General features: G+C 38.7%; 1 protein-coding gene across 1 annotated transcript; it reads left to right on the plus strand.

Moving 5' to 3' along the window:
• The first annotated feature begins 247 nt into the window (after positions 1 to 247).
• On the plus strand, positions 248 to 27,817 carry PI15 (peptidase inhibitor 15). Its single transcript, XM_003408353.4, has 5 exons — positions 248 to 700; positions 20,323 to 20,441; positions 21,487 to 21,619; positions 21,878 to 21,993; positions 27,682 to 27,817. Exons 1-5 carry the CDS (start codon positions 428 to 430, stop codon positions 27,815 to 27,817), a joined length of 777 nt encoding a protein of 258 aa, XP_003408401.1. The 5' UTR covers positions 248 to 427.
• The last annotated feature ends 148 nt before the right edge of the window (positions 27,818 to 27,965 follow it).

Raw genomic sequence — 27,965 nt, forward strand, 5'->3', positions numbered from 1 at the left:
TTGCATCTCCACTGGCAAGATAACTTCCATTCTTAAACGATTTCCCATTACAAATAAATATTAAGTAATGCAGTCTGCGGTTAGGCATTTGGGGCAAGTGGTTCACATTCATTCTGGGTTTAGTAGTCATGCTGTTTGATTTTTTTCTCCAGGCACAGGAAGTTCCTTTTAGGGGTCTACCTCATAACATTAAGCAAAATGAGTAGTGACTCTACTATAGGTTGTCTTCTAGGTTTGGTTTCAAAAGTTGTTTGGATTTTGGGAGAAAGTTAAATCAAGCAATGCTTCCAAAGGATGCCTTTATAAATTCACATCTTTTGCCCCCGCCCCCGCCTTTTTTTTTTTTTTTTTTCTTTTCCTAGACCATAATTCTACCTTTCTGCTTTAAAGCAAAATAAACTTGGTGGCCTCTCCTCCACCCCTCAAAATGACAGCCGTCTCTGCCGTCAGCGGAACTCTCCTGCTCTCCCTATTCTGTGAAGCGAGTGCCGTCATCTTACTCAATTCCACTGACTCATCCCCGCCAACCAATAATTTCACTGATATTGAAGCAGCTCTAGAAACCCAACTAGACTCTGCGGATATCCCCAAAGCCAGGCGGAAGCGCTACATTTCGCAGAATGACATGATCGCCATTCTTGATTATCACAATCAAGTTCGGGGCAAAGTGTTCCCACCTGCAGCTAACATGGAATATATGGTAAGAAGACTTCTTTTTCTTTGAGTTTGGAGGGAGGAAGCTTTGTTTCAGTTGTATGAAAGAACCTAGAGGCATATGTCAAGGGATATGGGGCTTTTTGTACATTTTAATTTAAGGAAAGTGCCTTTGTGACTAACAATCTCAAATAGTCTTCCATCATAGAACTAAAGGAGGGAGAATCCAGATAAATTTTTATTCTGTGAACTCCATACCAACTGATGAACCACATCTTATGTAAGGAACACAGATAAAGACTGTGTGTTGACTAATAACATTTAAATGGTCCACTCTTATTTTTCTTTCACATGGAACTTCTGCTGTGTTTTCATTATCTAATAGTTATAATTGTCAGTTAAAGCATTTCTTGAAAATATTTCTTAAAACTGTAGGTTTTGTGTGCATGATTTATCTCTGGGTAGGTGTCTTTTCCCTTTCTTGGACAAAGCTCTTCTCCACACTAATCTATTTCTATTCTCAGAGAATAAGCTGACTTTTCCCTCGTTGTGATTTAATACTTTGTCGTTGAGATAACATTAAGCCAGAACACTTGCACAGTGTTCCAACTTACAGAGAACAAATACTTTGCTCTCTGTTAAAAATAGGCTTTCTGTGCTTGAACTATTTTACTTAGGAAGCAAGTAAAAAATTCAAGTGGAAATTGAAAGGAAAGATGTCTTTTAGAACTTGCTTTACTTCTGGTTTTGAATTTACGAAGATTTATGGTTAAAAGTCCAGCATCTTACAAAAGGACAGCTGGGAGCCTCTTTAAGGCAACGAAGAGCGCCAAGATGGTATTTCTAAATCGGGTGGAGGGAGGTGATACCACTAATAAATTTTTGTAAGTACTAACCTAAAATTTGGTATTTCTATCAAATTCTAAATCCATCGATTTTATTCAAATAAACTTTTTAAGTTTGGCTAATTGCAGGTGTCAGTGTTGCAGAAAAAAAAAAAAAAAAAGAAGGCTTTTCAAATGTACGAGAGCCACTGTTCACAGAATTGGAATGTAGACTCTATAAAGAAGCATTTTCCTAGGATTTCTTAAAAGAAAACATAATCGGTCTTGGTTTATATGGGACAATATAATTCTCTTGATTAAGGATATGCATTCTGGAATCTAACTGCTTGGGTTCAAATCCCAGCCCTGGAATATCAATTATATGAGTTCATAATCTCACTGTTTCCTTTTCATCATCTTTAATATGAAGATGAAAGAAGTATCTGCCTCATAGGGTTGTTGTGAGGAATACATGAGTTGGATTGTCCTGCGGTGGCACGAACAGTTAAGCGCTTGGCTACTAAAGTTGACAGTTCAGATTTCACTCGGAGGCACCTTAGAAGAAAAAACCTGGCCATCTACTTTCAAAAGATCATAGCCATTGAAAACTCTCTGAAGCAGAGTTTCCCTCTGAAACACGTGGGGTCACCACGTGTTGGAATTGAATCGATAGCAACTTTTTTTTTTTTCATTTAGAGCAATTAGATGAGAATCTGCAATAGAAATTGGCTTATTTTGGTTTCCTTGAAATTCTTAAGAAAGGTGCCCAGTGAAAACTAGTTCAAATGCTAAAAATAGAAAGCTACCCACATAGAAGAGGTGTTTCTAGAAGTTGAGGTACAGATGTAGAAAGGAACAAATAAGCTTAAAATATTACTATAAATTATGAGAGCAATATGGAACAGATTCCACGGGAGCACAGAAAGGCGTATACCCAGACTGTGAGTTTACAGAATACTTCCTAGTGGTGAGAACAATGCTCTCCAGACGAAGAAGATGATGACCTAGACAACTGAGTCGCTAAGGTTCAAATTCTAGCTCTGTTGTCTACTCTGTGGCCTTGTACAAATTTCTTAATTGCCGAAGACCCAATTTCTTTATTGGTAAGACAGGAACAATAATACAGATAATACACAGTAACCGATCATTAAATAATGCACTTCATGATTTTAATGGTATTGGAAGCAGGAAGATTGTTATGAGAAAAGCATAGGTGGATTACAGACAGGAGAAATAGACTGAGAAAAGCCATGTTTTTTTTCTAGTTATATTCTTTCCCCCCTGGCCAAGAATTAATCCATTCCATATGCACTTATTTAATTGTTTCCATGTGCCAAGTACTTGGCTAATTGTTTCCAATGGTGATCTCATTTGATAGTTCACATTCTCATTATGGAGTAAGAATTGTTATCTTCATTTTAGAAATGAAATCACTTACACCCAGGGAAGTTAATAATAAGGCCAAGGTCGTATAAATAGTGAATTGTATCACTGGAATTAGAATTTAACCAAACCAAAGTTACTGCCAGGTTGATTCTGATTCATGGCCACCCCACAGGTGTAAGAATAGAACTGTGCTCCACAGGGTTTCCAGTGGCTGATTTTTTGAAAATAAATCATCAGACCCTTCTTCTGAGGCACCTCTGGGGGGACTCAAACTACTGTTTCAGTTAGCAGCTAAGCACTTAACATTTGAGACACCCGGGGACTCCAGAATTTAAAAAACCAAACCCATGGCCATTGAGTCGATTCTGATTCATAGTGACCCTATAGGACAGAGTAGAAATGCCCCATAGAATTTTCAAGGAGTGCCTGGTGAGTTTGAACTGCAGACCTTTTGGTTAGCAGCCGTAGCTCTTAACCACTATGCCACCAAGTTTTCCCTCCAGAGTTTAGGGCTCTGTAATTCTAAACCTAGGAGCGCTGGTAGTGTAATGGTTAAGCTGCTAACTAAAAGGTTTGAGCACACTAGTGACTCCACGAGAGAAAACACCTGGCGATTTGCTCCCATAGAGATTATAGGGAAACCCTGGTGGCATAGTGGTTAAGTGCTACAGCTTCTAACCAAAGGATCGGCAGTTTGAATCTGCCAGGCACTCCTTGGAAACTCTATAGGGCAGTTCTACTCTGTCCTATAGGGTCGCTATGAGTTGGAATCGACTTGACGGCCCTGGGCTGGGAGAGATTAGAGCCAAGAAACCTTATGGGGCAGTTCTTCTCTGTCCTGCAGGGTCACTATGCGTTGGAATCAACTCTGTGGCATACAACAACAATTCTAAACCTCATACTCTTAGTGGGAACACCTTTTAATTTGCCAGATTTAGCAAATGCTGTATTGGGAGAAGCCCCTGAAGTTGTCAGGTGACCTTTGTTTCCTCCCTTAAAATGGCAGCTGAAACCCTCATGTTCTATTTGACATTTCAGCCTTATTATTTACTTTTCAAGTAAAGGAACTGTTACATATGATTTATTTTGTAAGTACAACAAGAAACAGTAGCTAGAGCAGTAATTTCTATAAAATTATGTAAGGGCTATTTCAGATTATCCTGTGAATGCTATGCATATAATTCATTCACACATACCGTCTTTTTATGCAAATAATGTGCACATTCTGCATTTGTTTGCCACCCGTGCCCTCCCTCCATGAGGTACCCTCTCAAGCACCACCATGCCAACCTTCTTCCACATTTTGCTGTAAAAAAAAAAACAAAAAAAAAGTGCATAGCATGCTTACAAAAATACTTCCAAAGGGGAAGGCATGGCCAACAAACAAACGCAGAAGGTGAGTGTTATTTGCATAAAAAATATGGTATACTTATTCATTTAATATTATATGACATGCATTATTGTAAGCACTGGAGATACATTCGTGAATAAAACAGACAAAAATCCCCGCCCCCTGGAGCTTGTATCTGGTGGAAGGAGGGAGGCAGAGAGAAAACAAACAAATAAGTTACAAAATATGTTAGAGAGGTCCCTGAGTGATGCAAGCGATATAAGATCAACTAACCAAAAGGTTGGAGGTTGGAACACATCCAGGGGTACCGCAGCCAAAAGGCCTGGTGATCTGCTTCCCTAAAGATTGCAGCCAAGAACACCCTATGGAGCAGTTCTACTCCGCAACACATGGGGCCAGCATGAGTCAGAATCCACTCAATAGCGACAGAATTGGTTTTGATTTGGTAGGATGTTAGAAGATGGTATGATTATGAACAAAAATAAAGCAGATCGTGGCGGGGGTGTGATTTTTTAAAAAGTTGATCAGGGAAGAGTTCACTGAGAAGGCAAAGAGGGGGCGAGGGAGTGAGCCACACTACTAGAGGAGGAAAGAGCTTTCAGGAAGAAGAAAGTGCCAGGGTGAAGGCCTTGAGGAGGCAGAAAATTGGTTAGTTCACTTAGGAAAAAATGTGCCTAATTTAGTAAACTCATAAGTTAAAAGGATTCATTGATTAAATTGACCGATAAAAATAGCTCATCCAGAGCCCTCATGAAGGCCCAGAGAAACTTTGAGGGAAGTACCATGTAATAGTTAGCTTGGAGTAGGAACCCAGACCATAAAAACCCACTGCCGTCCCATAAGCGACTTTAAATCTCCAGGCTAGGTGAAAAATACAGAATTTAACATAACACTGTTGCTTTTGTTTTAACTTGTGGAACATTGAATTGGATTGTGAGCAATTCTGAGGTTAGGTCAGTTTCTAATCTGTACTATGTACGCCAAAAATTTAGGACACTCACCTCACTATGGCCACCTTGCAAATACTTATGCTCTGTGTTCAAATTACCCATATCAGTGAGTGGTTATCACCCATGGGAGCCTGAAAGGAGATGATCATTGGTCCAGGGCTCTTCCTAATTGCACCAGCCTGATTTATCATCCCATTCATCCACAACATTTCTCTCTGAGCCTTATACTCTTATACTCACAACCGTATGTAATTTCTCCTTCTTTTGAATTGCTGCAGCTCTTTATATCTACTATATGGCCTTCTTTGCTATCAGCCTTGATTTTATAGTTATAGGTGTATTTTTGGAAACTTCTTATTTTTAAACATTCAGGGTGCTAAATCTGAATTTATTCGTTGGTGTATCTCTATTTTCTTAAGTGATTTCTCACATATAGACAGTGGCCAACCATTGTTTGTTAAACTTAGTTGAAATTCCTACAAATTACCATATGCTTGCACACACAGCATCAATTTTTATATTATCCCAGGTTCTATTCCCAACCAAGGAGCCCTGGTGGTGCAGTGGTTAAGAGTTCGGCTGCTAACCATAAGGTCAGCAGTACAAATCCACCAGCTGCTCCTTGGAAACTCTGTGGGGCAGTTCTACCCTGTCCTATAAGGTCACTATGATTTGGAGTTGACACGATGGCAACGGGTTTGTTTTGGGTTTATTCCCACCCAATGAGCCTCATGCACAGCCACCAACCAATCTGTCAGGGATAGTTTGTGTGTTGCTGTGATACCGAACAGATTTCATGGAGCTTCCAGATTAAGACAGAATAGGGACCTACTGGTGATCTACTTCTGAAAATCAACCAGTGACATCCCTACAGATCACAGTGGTCTGAGCCACAGTTGATCATGGGGATGGTGCAAGACTGGGCAGTATTTCATTCCGTTGTGCATGGGATCACTATGAGTTGGGGGCTGATTTGATGACAGCTCACAATAGCAAAGTAAATATTTTAATAGAATTTTTCTCGTACTTTTTAATAGTATTTTATCCTACTAACCTAAAATTACACAAAGAAGCTTTACATAAATTCTAAAAAATAAATAATTTTATCTCCTCTAAGTCTTTGGAGTGCTGGTGGTGCAGTGGTTAAGAGCTCGGCTGCTAACCAAAAGGTCTGCAGTACAAATCCACCAGCTGCTCCTTGGAAACCTTATGGGGCATGTCTACTCTGTCCTATAGGGCCGCTATGAGTCAGAATTGATCGGACAGCAACAGGTTTGGTTTGAAGTCTTTGGTTATATTATATAGTGCACCCAAAACCCAGTGCCGTCGAGTCGATATAGTATACCGGTTGTGCAAAAGGTTAGGCGCTTGGCAGCTAACCAAAAGGTTCTTCTTTGTCACATGGGATCACTATAAGTTGGAATCTACCTGACAGCACCTAACAACAATTTGTACATTGAAGTGCTAACATTCGTATTATGGTTGTATAATAGTTTCCTTGGATATTTTTTTACTGATTTTAGTAAAAACATAATATTTGAAATGTTTAATTTTCTAGAACAGTTTCTTTTCACAGAAGTAGTAATATAGATAGAGCTTAAAATATGTAAGCCAAATGTCTTTTCTCTTGACTTCTGTTCTACAATTAGTATGAGGGCTAATTTCCAGAGGTCCTGGGACAACAGCTGTTTTTCATTCATCTTAAGGGCAATTTAAACCACAAGCCACACTAGCTTCTTAAAGTAAGAATTATCCCCAAATAATGAAATTGCAAGGTTCACACATAGAATGAGATTTGTAGAATATTCCCTAAATTGATGTCAATTGAATCAATTAACTTCCACAATTTTGAGATCCCTCCATAAGAGCAGGAGTCCCTGCTGGTGCAAACATTAACACACTCAGCTGCTAACCAAAAGTTGGGAGGTTTGAGTCACCCCAGAAGCATGTTGGATGAAAGTCCTGGCCATCTACTTCTGAAAAACCAGCCCCTGAAAACCGTATGGAGCACAGGCCTACTCTGACACACGTGGGGTCTCCATGAGTTGGAATTAACTCCATGGCAATCGGTTTTAAATCATGAAAGCCTCCTCGGGGGAGGAACATTTGAGACAAACGCTCGGAAAGGCAATGGTTGGTGTTACACTCAGAAATGCAATGATGAGCAACATCACAGGAGAGAAAAAGTTTGACACTTTAGCCAAATTTCTGAAGAGTCTGATAAAAGATTGAAGATCACTGAATTCAAAAGCAAGTAGGGAGACTCTGGAGATTTAACAGTAGTGTGAGATCTGCATTTTCGAAAGATGACCCTGGCATTTGGTGGAGTTGAGGTGGGCAGTAAAAGTGACCAGAGAGGTGGTGACACTGAGTAAGTGTGCCATCCCTTTAGGCAAAGATAAGGAGGACCCACACACCTACAGGAAAAAAGACAGTGACAGACATGGATGACTGATGGAATTGTAGTGGGTAAGATGACAGGCTTCATGAATGGTGTGGAATGCAGAAAGGCAGGTAAGGTTCCAGAGTGAAGATGATGATGGAAATGAATTGTGCAACTTAAAACTGAAAAAAAAAAAATTGTACAATGTGATTTCAAGAAGAAAAAAAGGCTGTATTGATAATGTTGGTGTTGTGCTTCATCAAGTTAATTGCAACTCATAGTGACCCTATATGAGAGTAGACCTGTCCCATAGGCTTTCCTAGGCTGTCATCTTTACAGAGGCAGATCGACAGGCTTGTACCTCCAGAGCTGCTGGTAGATTCAAACCTCTGACCTTTCAGTTGGCAGCTGAGCACTTAATTATTGTGCCACCAGGGCTCCTTATATTGATAATCTACCTGTTTGTTTAGTACCTACAAATATTACTTGCAGATCTAAAGGAATAAGTGTTCCTATACTTTTCTGGAAAAGGAAAATGCCAGCTAATAGGTAGGAAAGTAATAGAAACATGACCCAAATGAATGAATGAAGAATAGATTAATCCATCCTTGGAAATAGCCAATAAACTTATTGCCTAAAATGAGTAATAATTTATGTCTGGGAAGGAATGAAAAATGCTGATTTTGTTCTTTTGGACTTCATGTGGAAGAGAAGGTAGATACCAAAAACTACTTAAAAAAAAAAAAAACTTTATTCAGTCACTGACTAAACACTGTGTCTATCAATTTTTTTAAACCAGGTCACATATTGTCCCAAATGGCACATTTCCTCTCATTTGGGAAGAATAACTCAATTTTCTTGTTATGAACATGAGAAATTTGATGTGTTTAACCTAAATCTTTTCAATGAATGCTTTTATGGCCACTAGAAAGCCTCCTGAGAACTGTTGCCAGAAAGCAGTGAACTGAGAAAGCTTGCTGACAGGAAGGCATTTCTCCAGGACATTCAGAACACTTGCATTCCTGTTCTTCTAGATGTAGAACCTTTGAAGTGTCTTGGCTTCAAATGGATACAGCACATATTTTATAGGAATTTTCTTCCAAGGTGCACGTTGCTTAGTAGTGTTGTTGTTAGGTGCTGTCCAGTTGATTTCGACTCGTATGTGACAGAGTAGCAATCCCATGTGACTGAGTAGAACTGCCCCATAGGGTTTTCTAGGCTCTGATGTTCATTGGAACAGATTGCCTGGTCTTTTTCCCATGGAGCAGCTGGATGGGTCTGAACTGCTAACCTTTCAGTTAGCAGCCAAGTGCTTAATTGTTGTGCCACCAGGGATCCTTTGCTTAGCCCTACTTGTATACCTTGAAGGTTGCTTTACTTCTGTTCAGTTCTGCATGTATGGAGCCAGCTGGAGCGAAGAACATTCTGTTTGTCACCATTTTGAAAATAGACTTTAGGAAATGCAAATGTAAAAACATTCACAGAATGTGGATCAAAACCTCACCATCAGTTGGTAGACAGAAAAACTGTGAATCACAGGTAGAGCACATATAGACTGACTATCATACCTAGTAGGAGCCCTGGTAGCGTAGTGCTTAAAAGCTTGGCTGCTAACCAAAAGGCTGGCGGTTTGAATCTATCAGCAGCTCCTTGGAAACCCTGTGGGGCAGTACTACTCTGTCCTATAGGGTCACTATGAGTCAGAATCGACTTGACGGCATTGAGTTTGGTTTGGTTTTATACTACCTAGTATTTAAAGCTGGTTTTGGGTTTTTTTTGTGTGTGTGTGGGAAATATTACTGACCACATGCAAAACTATAGCAAAATAATTTTATTGGAATCCTCCTATGTATTTATAAAACCTAGCATCGTGTCTGTCCCACAGGTGGTAAACACTCAGTAAATATTTTTGGGATAACTGAATGAAGTCTTTTAACTTTCTCGAGGCATCACAGGTAAAGGAGTTGTGGCTCTGGTGCTCTGGTGGGTAAGAGTCATTCAATATTCAATCACTCGTTTCACACTATTTATTAAGTCCTTTATGTGCCCGGTACTATGCTGGGTGATTCAGTCATAAGCCAAGAAACACTCTTCGGCAGCAAGTACTGTGAGTGGACAAGTCAGTGGGCAAAGGAGTGTACCAAGTGCTGAAGTGAAATAAACACAGGATGTGTTGAGATGATGGGGGTGGGGGAGCGTCTAGTCCAGACTTTGGCTGGGGGGCACAGGGAAAGCTTCTACAAGAAAATAATTTCAAATACTAAATATGAAAAATAAGAAGAGTTATATTTACGTGAGCCCTGGTGGAGCAGTGGTGAAGAGCTTGGCTGCTAACAAAAAGGTCGGCAGTTTGAATCCACCAGTGGCTCCTTGGAAGTCCTATGGGGCAGTTCCACTCTGTCCAATAGGGTTGCTCTGAGGCAGAGTTGATGCGACAGCAACAGATTATACTTACTTGGGAGTCCCTGGGTAGTACAAACAATTAACACACTCACCTGCAAACCGAAAAAGGCTGACAATTTCAATCCACCCAGGGTGCCTCGGAAGAAAAGCCTGGTAATTTACTTCTGAAAAATCAGCCACTGAAAACTCTATGGACCATAGTTCTGTTCTAACGCACATAAAGTTGTCATGAGTTGGATTATACTCCAAGGCAACTCGTTGATGCGTGAAGAAGTTCAGGAAAGAAGAGAGAACTGTATAGGAGCAGAAAGGTATTATAAGAAGAAGACAAGGACCCAGAACTAAGAAGGAGCATGCTACATTCAAAGAACAGATAAAAGTTCCACGTGGCTTTGGTTTAGTGCACAAAATGGAGAGCATTGTTTGAGGAGGTTGGGGGAGGCAAGCAGAGACATTTACTCTTTATTCTAAGATCAAGAGAAGTTATTGAGGGTTTTAAGCAGTGAGGTGGCATATTGACATTTGCATTTCATTCAAAGTCCTTCTGGCTACGTGTACTAATGCATTGGAAAAAGACAGGGGTGAAAGCAGGGCATTGAGTCGAGAGGCTGTTTTAATAATCTGGGTGAGAGAAAACTGAAGCCTAAACTAAGTTTGAGACTATAAGGATATGCAAAAGTGAATCAACACTTTGAAATCACTAAGTGATTTATATGATGAAGTAGAATGAGAAAGTTGCCCCCTTTTAACAAAACAACTGGGTTTCTCTGAGTTAGAGAACACAGGATAAAGAACAGGTTTCATGAGTCATGAAGTTACTGTGGGTTTTAAGTTCCAGGGAACACATCTATGGAGGTTAAAAAAGTAGCTAATGGGTGGGAGGGAACATGGTTCTACTACAAAGAATTTTGGATGGGAATATCCTCTGGTAGTCAAAATGGGCCCCTTTGCATGGTAAGGGGTAGGAGTATGGAGGAGTTGTATATTGTACAGAGGAGACAGCAAGGATGGATGAATTTATGTCTGGGAATGCACTCAATTTTTGTAAGAAAGTTTCATGTGTTAATTTTTTTTATAATAAGTGCTGAGACTTAAGTTATCATGAATCCAAATCTGTTTTAGGGTCCTACATAGCACCAGGCACTACCAAGTGTTCCTGACACACTTGGGATAAACTGTTCATAGAAACTAATCAAAGAACTTCAGAAAAATAGAAGCTGAAAAGCCTGACTAGCTCATGCCGTGAATTTAGGATGTCTCCTACAGTTTCGAAAACCTTGGTGGTGTAGTGGTTAAGTGCTACGGCTGCTAACCAAAGGGTGGGCAGTTTGAATCTGCCAGGCACTGCTTGGAAACTCTTTGGGGCAGTTCTACTCTGACTTATAGGGTTGCTACGAGTTGGAATGGACGGCACTGGATTTGGTTTTGGTTTGGTTTGCTATAGGTTCACTAAGACTCGGAATCCACTTGACGGCAGTGGGTTTTTGGTTTGGATAACCAGTCAATGGCTATTAAATGGTTATAAACTCAAAGTAGTTGTCTATGAGAATTTCTGAAGAATGATGTGGGAGGTAGGCAGGGAAGATGAAAACTAACAGTTTAAAGTGGTCAAAAAAAATTTTGGCATAAAATGTATCCTAGATTGAGGTTTGGAGGGATGAGATTCGAAATGTTTCCAGTCTTTGTTACCCATAGCACCTAAAATCAGGTATCAAGCATTTTTTTGACACAGATATGGAAGAATGCTCGACAAGTTGTACGTTTAGACTGAACTTTTCATGAGATCTCTTAAAACTTCACCCTGCGTACTTCAAACTGAAACAGTCCAGAAATGCTACTTAAGGCCACAGTATTTTTTCTACTGAAAAGTGCATAAAATTCATATTTCATAATTTAGTTCAAGATGAGCATTTTACCAAATCATTCTCTCTGCATTCCAGCGAGATCATGTTCTCAGCAGCAGTAGGTAGGCGGAAAGGCATTTGAATTCTTTTGCTTAAGTAGGCAATGGCAAGATATGGAGTTTGCATGTGTATCACAGGAAACTTGAAAACAATCAAGAAATTAGTTTTTAGATTATTGTAATACAGAGTCATTGAAAAAAGAATTAATCACACATGAAAATGTTTTCCTGGCTCATGTATTAAGTGATAGCTATAGGGTCGCTATGATTCGAAATCATCTCCACAGCAACCGATTTGGGTTTTTTTTTTTTTTTTGTCTGTTTGTTTTTTTGACTGGTAAGTATTTTATGGAAACCTTGGTGGTGTAGTGGTTAAGAGCTATGGCTGCTAACCAAAAGGTATTTTATTTCTCTAAAAAGGAGGACTATTGTTAGATCATCCATGAATGATCTTAAAATTTAAAGACAAAAATATGTTAAAGGGGGAATTAATTAGTTTCACAACTTCTAAAATGTTCTCTAATTGTTATATTCCACTGCCTGATGTTACTCCTCCCGCAGGTAAACTCATTATCTATGCACGATTTTGTTTCTGATTATTTACTTGTTTCAGGATTAATCCATCTTCGTTTTATCCAGCTGCCTTCTTGGTTGAGATTAAAGCTGAATGTCTCTTAAGCATCAGGCTGCCAGATACTGTGACCAAAATGCACCTCACACTGCTTCCCATTTTAGATGGTTTTCTAAAATGTTCGCTGATGCCACCACAGGATTCCAGCACTCAGATCCCCAATAATACTAATTTTTGTGATGTTGTTTGCTTTTCTGACTCGTGATGACCCTACGTATGACAGCACAAAATGCCGCCTGGCCCTGTGCCATCCCCATGGTGGGTTGTGGAGCAGGACATCGTGTTTCAGAGGATTCTCACTGGCTGATTTTCAGAACTAGATCACAAGGCCTTGCTTCCTAGCCTGTCTTAGTCTAGAAACTTTGCTGAAACGTATTCAGCATCATAACAACACACAAGCCTGTACTGACAGATGGGTGGTAACTGCACTTGAGGTGCATTGGCCAAAAATGGAACCTGGGTCCCCCGCATGGAAGGTGAGAAGTCTGCCACTGAACTACAACTGCCCCCCAATAATGATAATAAACCCACTGCTGTTGAGTCGGTTCTGACCCACAGCAACCCTATAGGACAGAGTAGAGCTGCCCCATAAGGTTTCCAAGGAGCAGCTGGTTGATTTGAACTGCCAACCTTTTGATTACCAGCTGTATCACTTAGCTACTGCACCACCAGGGCTCCATAATGATAACAGCTACCATTAAGCACACCATTGCACTGCTAGAATTGTCACCTAGTCCTCATAAGAGTCTTAAGAGATGGGATTATTTTCCTCATTTAGAGACAGGGAACCTGAAGCTTAGAGAGGATAAGTAACTTCCCCAAGGTCACAGAACAAGTAAACCAAAATGATGAGAACCCAGTTCTACTTGACAACAGAGCCTATGCTTTGAACGACAGTACAGTACATGCTCGCCTTCATGTATTCATCTCTCCTGTTCTTGAGCCCACTGGATAGGGAATTTCCCTACATGCATTTTACCTGAGGACATCAGCAAGTATTGAAAGGTATTAATATAAAATCAAATCTTTCTCCCTGTGCTATTTCTATCTTTAGAAATCACATAGGTCTCCGCAATAGTCTTTGAAGGCTGTGAGCATCTATGTCCTAGACCCTTGGCTCCCAGTCACACAAGCTCTTTCTCAGTCTCTTGCCCTTTTCTGTTAAAAATCTATATACTCCACCTTTCTCATCTGGAGTGTTGCCAAGGCCATTGGGCTATCAGAGGATAGTAGCTTTCTGACAATACTGGAAATGGTAAGAAATTGTGTAATGAAGGAAATGGAAAATCAAGTCCCCCTTCTTCCCCATTAGGCCACACATACACACATAACCAGTAACCATTGAGTCGATCCTGACTCACTGTGACCTCATGAGTGTCAGAGCAGAACTGTGCTCCATTGAGTTTCCAATGGCTGATACACATGAGCATACACATGTGAGCTGTGTCTATTAGAATGGCATGGGAACAAGAAGCAGTGTGGCAGGAATGGCAAGGAATACCCTTGACCTTGGTTGTCCTCCCTGATTGGGCCTAACCACGTGTGTGTCCTGAAAGTGAGGTCCTTGGAATTTAGGTGACCTGATCAATGTAGAAGAGAGAGGACACATTCTCCTCCAATTGTTATACTTCTGTGGGTGCATGCTAAAGTTAGGTTAGTGGCTTTGGTGAGCACAGTCTTCTGTTGACTTGTATTCTCATGAGTTAAATTGTTCATTGTTCAATAATGGAAAGGGGTTGCCTTACTTATTTAAAACTGTTAACCTTTTTTTTTTTTTTTTGTCAAGAGTTTGGAATTTCAGAAAGTTATGTACGTATTTCTCCTACATCTTCCATCTGCTAGCTCAGTTAATTAAGCCATTTAGAGCTCTCATGATTTCTAAATAAGCACCACAAGCGCCATTGGCTATCTCTGTACTGATATCTGTGTAGCCACAGACTACATGCTTACTCGTATTGGAATTGTCACTATTGGAAGGAATGACACCAGCTTATTTGTACCGTAACATGCAGGATGCTTTTTCTACATCTCTTACCCATAATCCTGTGTTCTACCAATACACAAATAAAGATCCTCACAGACTTTGACACCCATTGCCTGACACTCAGTTATTTTCCTGATAAAATGCTATTTTTACTTTTCCTCCTGTCTTGGTTCACCTATAGGCCAGAGCTGAGAGGAAAGATGCTGATCAAAGAGCTTATAAGTGAAAATTAACCAAGGTTAACTACCAGAAATTCCCCCAATTTTTTAAGCCTTCCATGTGGCATGGGAGTTTGTGGGGGATGGCAGGAGGGAGAGAAGAGAAGAAGCCCAAAGTTCTCTGCAATCAGGATGACACTCCACTAAATAAGACTTTAGACAATTATTTCTAGCCAGAAGAGCATTGAACTGCTTCTGTGCAAGTGCAGGTTCATGATATTTTGATTCGATAGTTCCAGGATTGGGACAGGCACCTGCCTTCTCAATAGTTCCCAGGAGATTCTGAAGTAATTTCCCCAGGACTCAAATATCTACACATTTACACATCAAGAAACTATATACTGAAAGAACTACTAGCTAAGCAAAAAGAAGAGGTGTTCTAGGGATAATTTCTATTTACTCACATAATTTCACTTGGATATTCATTCAGCAGGAGTCCCTAGGTGGTGTATACCATTAAGCACTTGGCAGCTAACCAAAAGTTCTTCCAGAGGCACCTTGAAAGGAAGTCCTGGTGATCTACTTCCAGAAAAACAGCCACCGGAAACCCTGTGGAGCCAAGCTCTACCTACTCTGACACACATTGAGAAGCCTAGCTAGGAGGGAGAGGAAGCAGGTAGGGAGCGTGCCCAGGGCGGCTGCTTGAGGTGGGGCGCCAATTAGCAGTTTCTGTTAGCCATCAGTTTCCATCACCAGCTATGGGAGATCATGCGGCAATTTAACATTAATTGCCCTGGGCACTGTTTTCTGTTATTAGGCCCCTGCATGGCAACTCAATAGCAAGTGGTTTGGTTTTGTCTGGTATTCGTTCAGCACCTGCATTCAGAAATCATCATGCAGGTACCACGAGTGAGCAACAGATGTCTACAAATTGGAATGGTCTATGTGTGTGGAGATGTTTCAATAGCTAAGAAAACTTCAAAAGAAGTAAAAGTTCACATAGCACATGATTCTTTTGGAGTGTCTATATAATGTGTATTATAATTAGAAATTATTCACTTATTTGGTAGTATTTTTATTGTCTGGCTCCCCCATCAAAATGTAACTTCCATGAAGACAGAGCCCTTGTCAGTCCTGCTTACTGTTGAATTCACAGTACCCAATGTCTCTCAATAGACATTCATTTACTGGCAGCCTAAATGAATGAATTTCCTAGGGATCTATTGGTTAACATGGAAATTTACACCTCTTGGATTTCCACTGCTAAAGACAGAGTCCCATACGCATCTGTCAGTTTGTCGTACTGTGCCACTTGCATGTTGCTGTGACCTGGTATTCAAATACCAGCAGGGTCTCTCATGGAGGACAGGTTTCAGCTAAGCTTCCAGACTAAAACAGACTAGGAAGAAGGATCTGGAGGTCTACTTCTTAAAAAATTAGCCAGTGAAAACCTTATGAATAGCAGTGGAACGTTGTGTGATACAGTGCCGGAAGATGAGTCCCTCAGTTTAGAAAGTACTCAAAATGCGACTGAGGAAGAGCTGCTGCCTCAAAGTAGAATTGACCTTAATGATATGGATGGAGTCAAGCTTTCAGGACCTTCATTTGCTGAGGTGGCATGACTCAAAATGAGAAGAAACAGCTGCAAACATCCATTAATAATCGGAAGGTGGAATGTAGGAAGTATGAATCTAGGAAAATTGGAAATGGTCAAAAATGAAATGGAACACATAAACATTGATATCCTAGGCATTAGTTAGCTGAAATGGACTAGTACTGGCCATTTTGAATTGGACAATCATATCGTCTGCTATGCTGAGAATGACAAATTGAAGAGGAATGATGTTACATTCATCTATATATTAAGGTCTTATTGAGCACTCCTCCACTTCAGAGATTCTTTCAATAACCCAGGTAACCAGTGACGGTGGGTTTGACCAAGGCGATGGCAACAATAGTGGTGACCAATGGTTATAGTCTGGATACACAGTATTTTGAAGGTAAAATCAATGAGATTTGCTCATGAAGCTGGTGTAGGCTACGAGTAAAGAAAGAGTAAAGGATGACCACTAGATTTTTGGCCTGAGCAACTAGCACAGCCGTCAGTAAACTTTTTCTGTAAAGGGCCAGATAGTAAATATGTCCAGCTTTTCAGACCTAACAGTCTCTGTTGCAACTGCCTAACTGTGCCTTTGTAGCACAGAAATAGGCATAGACAGGTAATGTAAATAGGCATAAACAATATGAGGAACAGATTTGACCCGTGGACCATAGTTTGCTGACCCACGAACTAGAAGAATGATGTCATTCACTGATAGAGGGAAGACTGTGGAAGTAACTGGTTTGGGGGTAGGGATGGGGTGGAAGTATAAATACCTAGAGCTCAGTTTTGGACATGTTAAGTAGAGCTCTAAAGTAGGTAGGTGTATAATTAGTCTGGAATCCAAGGGAGAGGTCTAAAGATCTGATGTGAAATAATACTGTTTGCATGTAAGAGTTATTTCAATCCAAGAGACTGAATGAGTTTACCAAGGCAGTGAATTTAAAAGTTAAAAAAAAAGAAAAAAAAGACAAGTGGACAAAGACTGAGCCTTATGAGCCCTCCAGCACTTAGAGGCTGGGGAAATGAGGAATCAGCACAGAAGCAGAGGAAAGCAAGGCAAGTGTGGTGTCATGGAACCAAGGGATGAAAGCGTGTCTTGGAGGAACGAGGGATTAGGCATGTCAAATGTTGTTGATAGGTCAAGTAAGACAATGACCAAGAAATGACCACTGATGACCTTGGTGTGAGCAGTTTGGGTAGAGTGGTGGGAGAAAACCTGACTATACACAAGACAGAATGAGCAAAGAAATATTGAAAATTTCAAGTTAAAACAACTCTCTAAAGAACTCTTGTTGTGTAAGGAAAGAAAAATGATGCAGTAGTTGGAAGAGGAAAAGGAGTCAAGAGAGGGCTCTGTTGTTTTATGTTTTAAGATATTTATGCTGCTGGCAATGATTCAGTTCAGAGGTCCTCTAAAAAAGTGCTCTTTGCATCATCTAATTACACAAATTTACCTTTCCCACCTACGTGAGAAGTAGTACTTGTCTTACCTGAGGGGAGGATTCGTTATCTTAATTAAAAATGCTTAGGATTCCACCTTGATATTTCATGATGTAAAGTGGTCCCATATTTTGTAGCCAACCCCATGATGTGTCAACACCCTCCCCTTCTTGACCTTGGGTTCCCTATTAAATATGTAAATCATATTTATATGTGTTTCTTTTTAAGTGACTCCAATTAGTAAAGAATCTTTGTTATTGTTAGGTGCCGTGGAGTCGGTTCCTATTCATAGCAACCCTACGTACAACAGAACGAAACACTGCCCAGTCCTGCACCATCCTTATAGTATGAACCTTTAGCGAATGTTATTTGTTATTTATTGATGTGACCTCATCTGATACTGCTAAGTCTAAAATTCCTTTGTGGATTAATTGTGCTGTTTTTGTTTTATTTTTTTCACTAGCTGCAATCTATATTTCATCAGTGCTCCAAAAAGTATCAACATAAGAACAATAAGTACCAGATAAACACAATAGCAGCAGGGGGAAAAAAAAATGCTTTTTAAAGTTAATTTCAGTCCTCAAATACTAGGATTTTCATTATAAATTTCTTTTGTATCAATGATACATTTTGCCCAGATTTTTACAGGAAAAACAAAAATGTCTTAAGTAATAATTTATAAAATTTATCGACACTTATTTTAGTGAGCTAAGTAATTAACTATGAAAAACATTGTACAAAACTTTTTTTTGTTAATTATAAAAAAGTCATAATGTCAACTCAAGGAAAAAGACAAATACATAAAGAACTAGACACTAGCTCTTAAAATTTTGTAGAATGAATGTTTTCCATTTTTGATAGTGGAACATTATTTATTTGTTACAAAGGAATCACATACTGTTTTACCATATTGAATTTAATCTGCAAGAGAAGCAGATTATGTTCTGGGTAGCTCAGGACAGCTCCTTGGGTAATCTTTTCTTTAACATGGACAGTGGCAATGTGGACATTGCCACCATAGAATTTCTTTAAAAATCAGTTGCTCTCAAGTCGATTCTGACTCATGACGACCACATGTGTGTCACATTAGAACTATGCTCCATAGGGTTTTCAGTGGCTGATTTTTCAGAAGTAGATCACCTGGGCTTTCTTCTAAGGTACCTCTGGGTGGACTCAAACCTCCAACCATCTGGTTAGCAGCCAAATGCCTTAACTGTTTATACTACCCAGAGACTCCAGAATTCCTCTAGAGCCATTCTAAACCATTCTGATTTCATATAAACTTTGTGAGTGAGTTTATTTTAACAAAAAACTGCATCAATTTATGTAAGTTTATTTTATTTTCTAATTGCAATAAAAATTCTGAGTAACTAAATAACAAATGTCTTTTGAGGCTAGCTGCCACGGCCTGCTGAGGTGAAAGTTCTCTTGACTTCATTTATTCTGTGTGTGTTTGTTTTCTATTTTGTTTCAAAGTCACTGAATTAATTTTCTTTGACTTAAATCCATGTTTATACTAAACAAAGTTACATATTTTATCCCGTTATCCTTGGGGATAAATTAAGCTCTTTTCAGTGTTACGTTCAAGCAGTCCTACACGTTTGGTCAAAGGTTAAAACTTAACAGTGAGCTCATGGCTATTAACCTTAATTTAAGCAAGCCTAAAAAAAAATTTTTTTTTTTGCTGGTGGAGAGAGTCACCAAAAGAATGAAAAAATGACGGGGAATGTGAAATTAGGAAAACCAAGATCAAAGAAAGACATCTATATGTTTTCTCATATGAAGCTCTCTGTGAATTTGAATAATTAGAAAACTGTCACTTCTTTCTGCATATAAATTCTTACCTTTTAAAATATATGGTCAACTACTGACCAGTCACAATTTAAAGATTTTTATAAGATATAATAACATAAAAATATTATAAGTAACTTGGGAAAAAATGTTATGCCATTGAACTATAAAACTTAATTAAAAAGCATTCTGTTCAACAAATATATATAACGTGTTCAACTGCTAACTGAGAGGTTGCAGGTTCAAAGTTCACTCAGAGTTCATTTGGCATAAAGGCTGAGCAATCTACTTCTGAACAGTCATTGAATTGAATATCCTACGGCACACAGTTCTATTCTGACACGTGGGGGGTCTCCAGGAGCTATAATCAACTCAAAGGCAGCTGATAAAATCCTTTACTAAAACTGATGGATCTACGATAGATGGCACTGCAAAGATAATTAGGTTTTTGTGTGGCATAACCGTATCACATTATGTTGTTGTCATTGTTGTTAGTTGCCATTGAGTCAATTCCAACTTATGGTGACTCCATGTGTGCAGAGTAGAACTGCTCCATAGGGTTTTCAAGTCTGTGACCTTTTGGAAGCAGATCGCTTGGCCTTTCTTCCAAGGTGGCTCCTGAATGGGTTCGAACTGTCAATATTTGGACTAGTAGTTGAGCACTTAACCATTTGCGCCACTCTGGGACTCCTATTGCTTTATAGAACTCTTAGTAACAATTGTGTGAATTTGCTCTCCTTGGATTAAAATAGTCTTAGAAACCAGAATTAATTAATTCTAGAAAATAGTCGCAATGGATTTTTCCTTACTTTTTGTTTGTTGCTAGCAAAGCCGGTAAAACTAAGGTTTTTCCCTCCATAGGTTTGGGATGAAAATCTTGCAAAATCTGCAGAGGCTTGGGCAGCTACTTGCATTTGGGACCACGGACCTTCTTACTTACTGAGATTTTTGGGCCAAAATCTGTCTGTACGAACTGGAAGGTAAGAAGCAGTTTCATTGGTTCAACTCATCCGCATGACTTTATTATTCATGAAGCCCAAGGTGGGGTGAACACCAATTTCAAGTAATATCAGGAAACATTTATTGAAGGGTCACTATGCTTCAAGCATTGATGCTTCCCGTATGAATGTTTTAGATGTCATTAAACATTATTTAATTCATTAAAAGGGCCTGATAAGACCAGTTTCACTCTTGAAACGACCTCTCAACCTGTATTCTCCACTACCTTCACTCTTCCATCTCAGAAAACACGTGTAGGCTATGGAAGAAGCCATTCTTGTGTTCAATGCACTAAAATATGGATTTGGGAAAAGAGGCAGGATGAGAAATTATAACATGATGGGTTCCAACTAAAACTACAATAGCTCTGAACTTGCTGGACTCCCCATTTCTGTTACGGCTCACTAGTGAGAGGGCTCCAGTGCTAGGGATATGCAACTGCGGGAAAATCTGTTCTCATCGATAGGGTAATTTTTCTACTCCTATGGAATGTCACTATCCAACATTCCAAAGACCCATTCTGTTCCATATAGGAAAGGAAATTCAGGTGCCCTATTATTACGTTTTTATTATTATTATTAAAGTTAAAATGTTTCAGGTCTAATGGGGGAAAAACAACAACCACCACAAAGTTCCGCTAGTATCTCTATACTACTATATCTGTATATCTAATTCTTGGTGGTGTATAAAGTTCAGAGGGATGAAAAATTTGGCATGGATTAAACTAGATATATATAAGAATTCCTGAAATATTTGCATTTTTGTTTTCAAATCAGCCTGAGGCATACTTAGACAAATACAGGGTCACATGCTCCAGCCCTGGACACCGTCATGCTTGCCCCTACTTGGAGACTTCGGGACTCTACAAGGTGGCGATGGTAATGACCAGGCATGAGTTTGCACTTGCATCGCCATGACTAATCTGCAAAAAAAAAAAAGCGATTAATTTGCAATTTAACATGAATCCACTGTATATAACCACTGCTGTACTCAATGTTCTCTCTCTCTTTTTTTCTTTGTATCTAGATATCGCTCTATCCTTCAGCTGGTCAAGCCATGGTATGATGAAGTGAAGGATTATGCATTTCCATATCCCCAGGATTGCAACCCCAGATGTCCTATGAGGTGCTATGGCCCCATGTGCACACATTACACACAGGTTATTTTGATTGCTTTGTTAATTTTTTATTTATAACTTTAAAATAAATCTTTTTGCTATTTTGGTGGGGGTGCGTTTTCTTGGAGTCCTGGTGGCATGGTAGTTAAGAGCTTGGCTGTTAATCAAGAGACTGGCAGTTCGAATTCACCAGCTGCTCCTTGGAAATCCTAGAGGGACGTTCTATTCTGTCCTTTAGGGTCACTTTGAGTTGGAATCAACTCTCTGACTTCAATGACAGCATATTGGTTTATTTCACAGATGGTTTGGGCTACCTCCAATCGGATTGGATGTGCAATTCATACTTGCCAAAACATGAATGTTTGGGGATCTGTTTGGCGAAGTGCAGTGTACTTAGTTTGCAACTACGCTCCAAAGTAAGTACCGGTTTGGACTCAGCTTCCTGGATCTGATGATGATGTTAAATACCTCCAGTCGGATAGGTATTTTTGACAGGTAAATAATATGAGTAAATTTAGCTACAATGTTGTCTAGTCCTCATATCCATCGCCACTCCTATATTCCTGAAAAGTGATGAGCTGAAAGGTTCCTTTTCACAAGGACAGAGATCTATGCTTTACACTGTAGCCAAAACAATTGAAGATACTGATACTCACTATGAGTCGGAATTGACTCGATGGCAATGGGTTTGATTTTTTGGTTTTGGATACTTACTAAACACTCCCCATCACCTTTCTTTAGTCATGGTAAACCCCAAATAAACACTCTAACTCACATGCTGACATGGATAGCTATATAAAAGGCATCAGAAACAAATCTAGGGTATTTACAAACACCACAACTTTTTTTTTTTTATAGTGCTTTAAGGAAAGTTTACAGTTCAAGTCGGTTTCTCATACAAAAACTTACACACACATTGATATGTGACCCTAGTTGCTCTCCCTATAATGTGACAGCACACTCCCCCTCTCCACCCTGTATTCCCTATGTCTATTCAACCAGCTCCTGTCCCCCTCTGCCTTCTCATCTCGCCTCCGGACAGGAGCTGCCTACGTAGTCTCATGTGTCTATTTGAGCTAAGAAGCACACTCTTCACCAGTATCATTTTATGTCTTATAGTCCAGTCTAATCTTTTTCTGAAGAGTTGGCTTTGGGGATGGTTTTAGTTCTGGGCTAACAGAGAGTCCAGGGGCCACGTCCTCTGGGATTCCTCCAGTCTCAGTCAGACCACTAAGTCTGGTCTTTTTAGTAGACTTTAAGATCTGCAACTCACTTTTCTCCTGCTCCATCAGGAATTCTCTGTTGTGAACACCACAATATTTTTATCTATCAGTATTAGAATGTGGGCTAACCCTTTTCACGAGAAAAGCAAAATATTCATAATAAAGTCTTTTTTTTTAGACTAAGATTAAAAATCATATTTACTAATTTCACAGATGGTTAAGGTGGCATTATCAGACGGGAAAATTTAAATGCTATGAAATTTTTTAATTACAGCTTTGGCATGATTTAAATATCATCACAATAAAAATTGCACAGAAATTTCATCACATGGCATGTATAAAAAGGTAGTAAGAAATTGTATCAAGAATTATCAAATATGCTCACATTTATGAAGATTATAAGCTGGAGATAAAAACTTGTCAATGTTTGAAAATGCCTTCCTGATAACAATAACTCTTCAGATGATAAAATGCTCTAATATTTATGCATGATTCTGTTCCCATTTGGAATTAATACCAAAAATGTGCAAAGGATTTATGATGCTTTTGGTGTTTTCCAAAGCAAGTCCCAGAGAGTTTCTCCAGTTATTCTAGCATGGGGAGGGGATGAGAAAATGTTTCACAAATAATTTCATTACTCATTTGTATGGTAGGAGGCCAGTGGCAGTATTTTACAAAGTTAGAAAAGATACACAATTTGCCCGATGGTCCCCTATTCATAATTTTTAAAATGCGAATGTTTTGGAAAGTAGAATGTGTCTACGCAATAAGAAAAGTATCGAAGTGATGCATTTTTTCCATATTTTTTTGTTGCCCACCTTGTCTTTTCCTGTTCAGCTTTTGCTCTTACTCCCTGACATATAGCTGCCAAGTAGTACCGAATGGTCAAAGAGATTTTTGTTTCAATCATTCAATTATTTTGTTTTTGTCCAGTGACTAGAATTTTCTAATATTCTTGGATTATCTGATTGACTTTACATACTTTTTTTGTAAGGTAAATCCTTATAATGATTTCTCTAATCAAAGTAACATCTGTGACTGAACACAATAAAGTAATATTTGATTTCTAGCAAAATGGAAGATTCAAGCTATCTTATATAACTGCTTTACAATCACACTTGTTCATTTTTTTCTATGTAGTTTTAATAGCTGCAAATTATCAAGGTTTTTCTATGCATATTCAACATAAGCTTTTTTTTCTATTATTTTTAGAAATTATTGTTTTATCAGTTTGAGGAAAAAGAAGAGCAACCTTGTGCTCTACCTCTTAGTCAGACAGTATCATAATTTGAATGATGGCTGAATAAAGCAAACAGATATGTCAGTGGATATATTGTAAAAGAAATTTATCTCTAGATACAATCAGCATTGATACTGCAGTGATAATGGCAAAAATGCCTTCTATAGTCATCCAAGCATATGGCATTTAATATTACGTATGAATGGAATGTTTGCCTTGATTTCTTCACACTAGAAACATGTTTAAGAACTGGGTCTTATTCGATGTAAAATAAGAAAATTTAGCAAGTCTAAAAAAATGACAAATTAACTATTTGAATGTGGCAAAGTGCTACCTAGCATCCAAGTGTATACATTTTAAATGTATTCAGTTTTTTAAGGTAAATAAAATATGTAAGTGTATTCAACATTAAACAATGTATTCAACATGGGTGTGATTGAATAGGAAAAAAAAAGGGTTTTAAATTCCCTGATAAAATACTACTTGAGGTGAACAAGAGAATTTATGACATTCACTACAGTAAGGTTGACAATAGCCAGACCTTGCTTCTGTTTTTATATATTTTGAACTAAAATATAGAAGTAATGTTTGATGATGTACAGGTCCAAGGATTTAAGACAGTGCATTAACCTGCTATATTATAGTTACAATAAACTTGTTGCTGTCAGGTCAATTCTGACTCATTGCAACCCTATACGACAGAGTGGAACTGCCGCATAGGGTTTCCAAGGCTGTAAGTCTTTACAGCATCAGACTGTCACATCTTTCTCCTGTGGAACAGCTGGTGAGTTCCAATTGCCAACCTTTAGGTTAACAGCCGAGCAGTTAACCACTGTGCCACCAGGGCTCCTACAGTCCTAATAAAGAACTATTATTCCAGAACCTAGATGATGGAGAAAGTTTTAAAGCCGTGACAGACATCTGAATGTGATTCTTTAATCAAATGTCAATATGAAGCTACCTCAAGCCCAACTCAGGGAGTAAAAAGTAGAGAGAGAGCATTTAATTAGATCGGGGAGAGGAAGACAAAAAGAATGAACAATAGAATTTAATAGCTTGACTGATTTACTGCTGAATGTAATTATCCTCTATTCTACAAAAGTTATGATTTATGTAAAAGTATGTAATATAAACATATGTAATAATTTCACATATAATAAGAGTGTATTTCTAAGCTTAGGTTCCCAAAAGTAAATTCTCTAAAATTTCAAAAATTATGTAACAAATAGAAAAATTATAAAATTAAGATAGCATAGGCTGGACCTATATATTTCTAAAGTTTTGGGTAAAGTTACTGAAGGAAATAAGATTAAGAATATAGAATGGGGGAAGATTAGGATAAAAGAGGGAGCAACACTCATAAGAAGATGGGTGCTGTCAAAGTTCCTGGGCAAGGGTGTGACATCATCAAAATAAAGCTCAAAGAAGTTTATGCTAATGGTATAGAGTAAATTAAATATAGATACGAAGACTTGGAATCTCATTTTGTGATATGAACAGTTAATGAGCATGTTTATCATTTTATAGATACAAATCAGTATTTTTAACTGACTTTAACCAGATATTTTCATGTCCTGTAGATATACTTTTACAAGCCATTGCTTGGCCTTATTTCAGTCATAAAGAAGACCAGGGACATTTTTTCCATACTTTAACTTCTTAATCTCCTGTTGTGTTATCTTCAGTTCTGCCTTTTTGCCTCTGATACCCAAATTTTTCCTTCACCATATTCTAGTCATCTAGTGTTGCTATAACAGAAATACCACAAGAGAAGGCTTTAACAAAAAGAAATTTATTTCTTCACAGTAAAGTAGGCTAAAAGTCCAAATTCAGGGCGTCAGCTCCAGGAGAAGCCTTTCTGTCTCTGTCAGACTTCTCCTTAACCTTCCTCTGGATTAGGAGCTTCTCTGCAGAGGGACCCCAGGTCCAAAGGACACTCTCTGCTCCCAGCATGGCCTATTTTGGTATGAGGTTCCAACTCTCTGCTTGCTTCCCTTTCCTTTTATCTCTTATAAAATAAAAGGTAGTGCAGGCCACACCCCAGAGAAACTCCCTTTACATTGAATCAGGGATGTGACCTTAGTAAGGGTGTTACAATCCCACCCTAATCCTCTTTAGCATAAAATTACAGTCACAAAATGGAGGACAACCACACAATACTGGGAATCATGGCCCAGCCAAATTGATACACATATTTGTGGGGGAACATAATTCAATCCATGATGGTTCAATTTCTTTTACATCACTATTTCTTTGTAATCTAGTTAGTAATCATCACACTACTGAAAATACATGTGTTGCCTTCTCCTTTGTATTTAAAAGAGCTAGATAGCAGTAAGGTTATTGTGGCTGCTTTTAACTATTCTGAGTGGCAGATGTGGTTTATTAGTATAATCGTGCCCATGGACACAAATGAAAAAAATATTGACAATGCAAAGTCAATTAAGTGTGTTCAGTCTATCAAAAACTAATGCCATTAACTAAAATAACTTAATAACTATAGTAATAAACCAAACCAAACCCAGTGCCGTCGAGCTGATTCCGACTCATAGCGACCCTATAGGACAGAGTAGAACTGCCCCATAGAGTTTCCAAGGAGCGCCTGGTGGATTTGAACTGCCAGCCCTTATGGTTAGCAGGCGTAGCACTTAACCACTATGCCACCAGGATTTCCAAGCCATAGTAATAGCTAAAGTCAATGGAAAAATGTTTTTGCATAACCTTTAATGGTTTCTGTAAGCCATTATTCTCTTATTATGAGAACGGCGGTTTTCTTTTCTATTTAATGGGAGATCGGAAATGTAAAATAGCTTACGACTTTAGAAGTAAATATTGTGGGTATCCTTACTCATGTCATGTTTTCTAAGCCTGCCAGAAAATATTGTGCATTTTTAAGCATCTTTAGAAGAAGATCAGCATGATTTTAGAAGATGTAAATTTAATTGATGATGTTCTGACTATGTGCTGTAGATAGGAGCCTTGGTGGCACAGTGGGTAAAGCATGTGGCTGCTAACTGAAAGGTTGGCAGTTCAAACCCACCAGCTGCTCTGCAGGAGGAAGATGTGACAGTCCACTCTGTAAAGGTTTACAGCTTTGAAAATCTTATGGGGCGGTTGTATTCCATCCTATAGGGCCGCTATGAGTTGGAATCAACTCGATGACAATGCGTTTGGTTTTTTTTTTTTTTGGGAGGGGGGTAAGGGGGCTTGGATCCTATGAAGCATAGTTCTACTCTGACACACATGGGGTTGCCGTGAATTGAAATCATCTAGACGATAATGGGTTTGGTGGGGTTTTTTGTTTGTTTTAAAATGTGTTTTTTTTTTTTAGAAGGCTGCTGTAGAAAGGGACACATATGGTGAGGAGAATGAACATTGAGTCTGGCGCCTGATGACTTATAATGTCATCAGCACTGTAGGGACTTATTATCTGTAAAGTAAGATAATATTAACTTTCTCAGAGGGGAAGTATCAAAGAAGTAAGATGTATAGAAAAAGTTGTTGTTAAAATAAGAAATGGATACAATTTTTTTTTTCTAAAGCTACGAACTTCTCAAACAATGATCACATGTGATCATGTGTTTAAGGATGACCTATTTTATTTTAATGAGTGACACTGACATCTTTTGTTTTCCGTCTAGGGGCAATTGGATTGGAGAAGCACCATATAAAGTAGGGGTACCATGTTCAGCTTGTCCTCCAAGTTATGGAGGATCTTGTACCGACAATCTTTGTTTTCCAGGAGTAACATCAAACTACTTATACTGGTTTAAATAAACTTACCTTTTCCTCCAGGAAATATAATGGTTTCTGGGGATCATAGGCATATATGTATATTGAATTTTGCACATATTATACATACTTTATGATAATCTTGTTTTACTTTTAGTATTAATTTGTATAAATTAATGTTTATTTAGTATGT

The sequence above is a fragment of the Loxodonta africana genome, chromosome 14 (genome assembly GCF_030014295.1).
Source record: "Loxodonta africana isolate mLoxAfr1 chromosome 14, mLoxAfr1.hap2, whole genome shotgun sequence".
In the NCBI taxonomy this organism is placed as follows: Eukaryota; Metazoa; Chordata; class Mammalia; order Proboscidea; family Elephantidae; genus Loxodonta; species Loxodonta africana.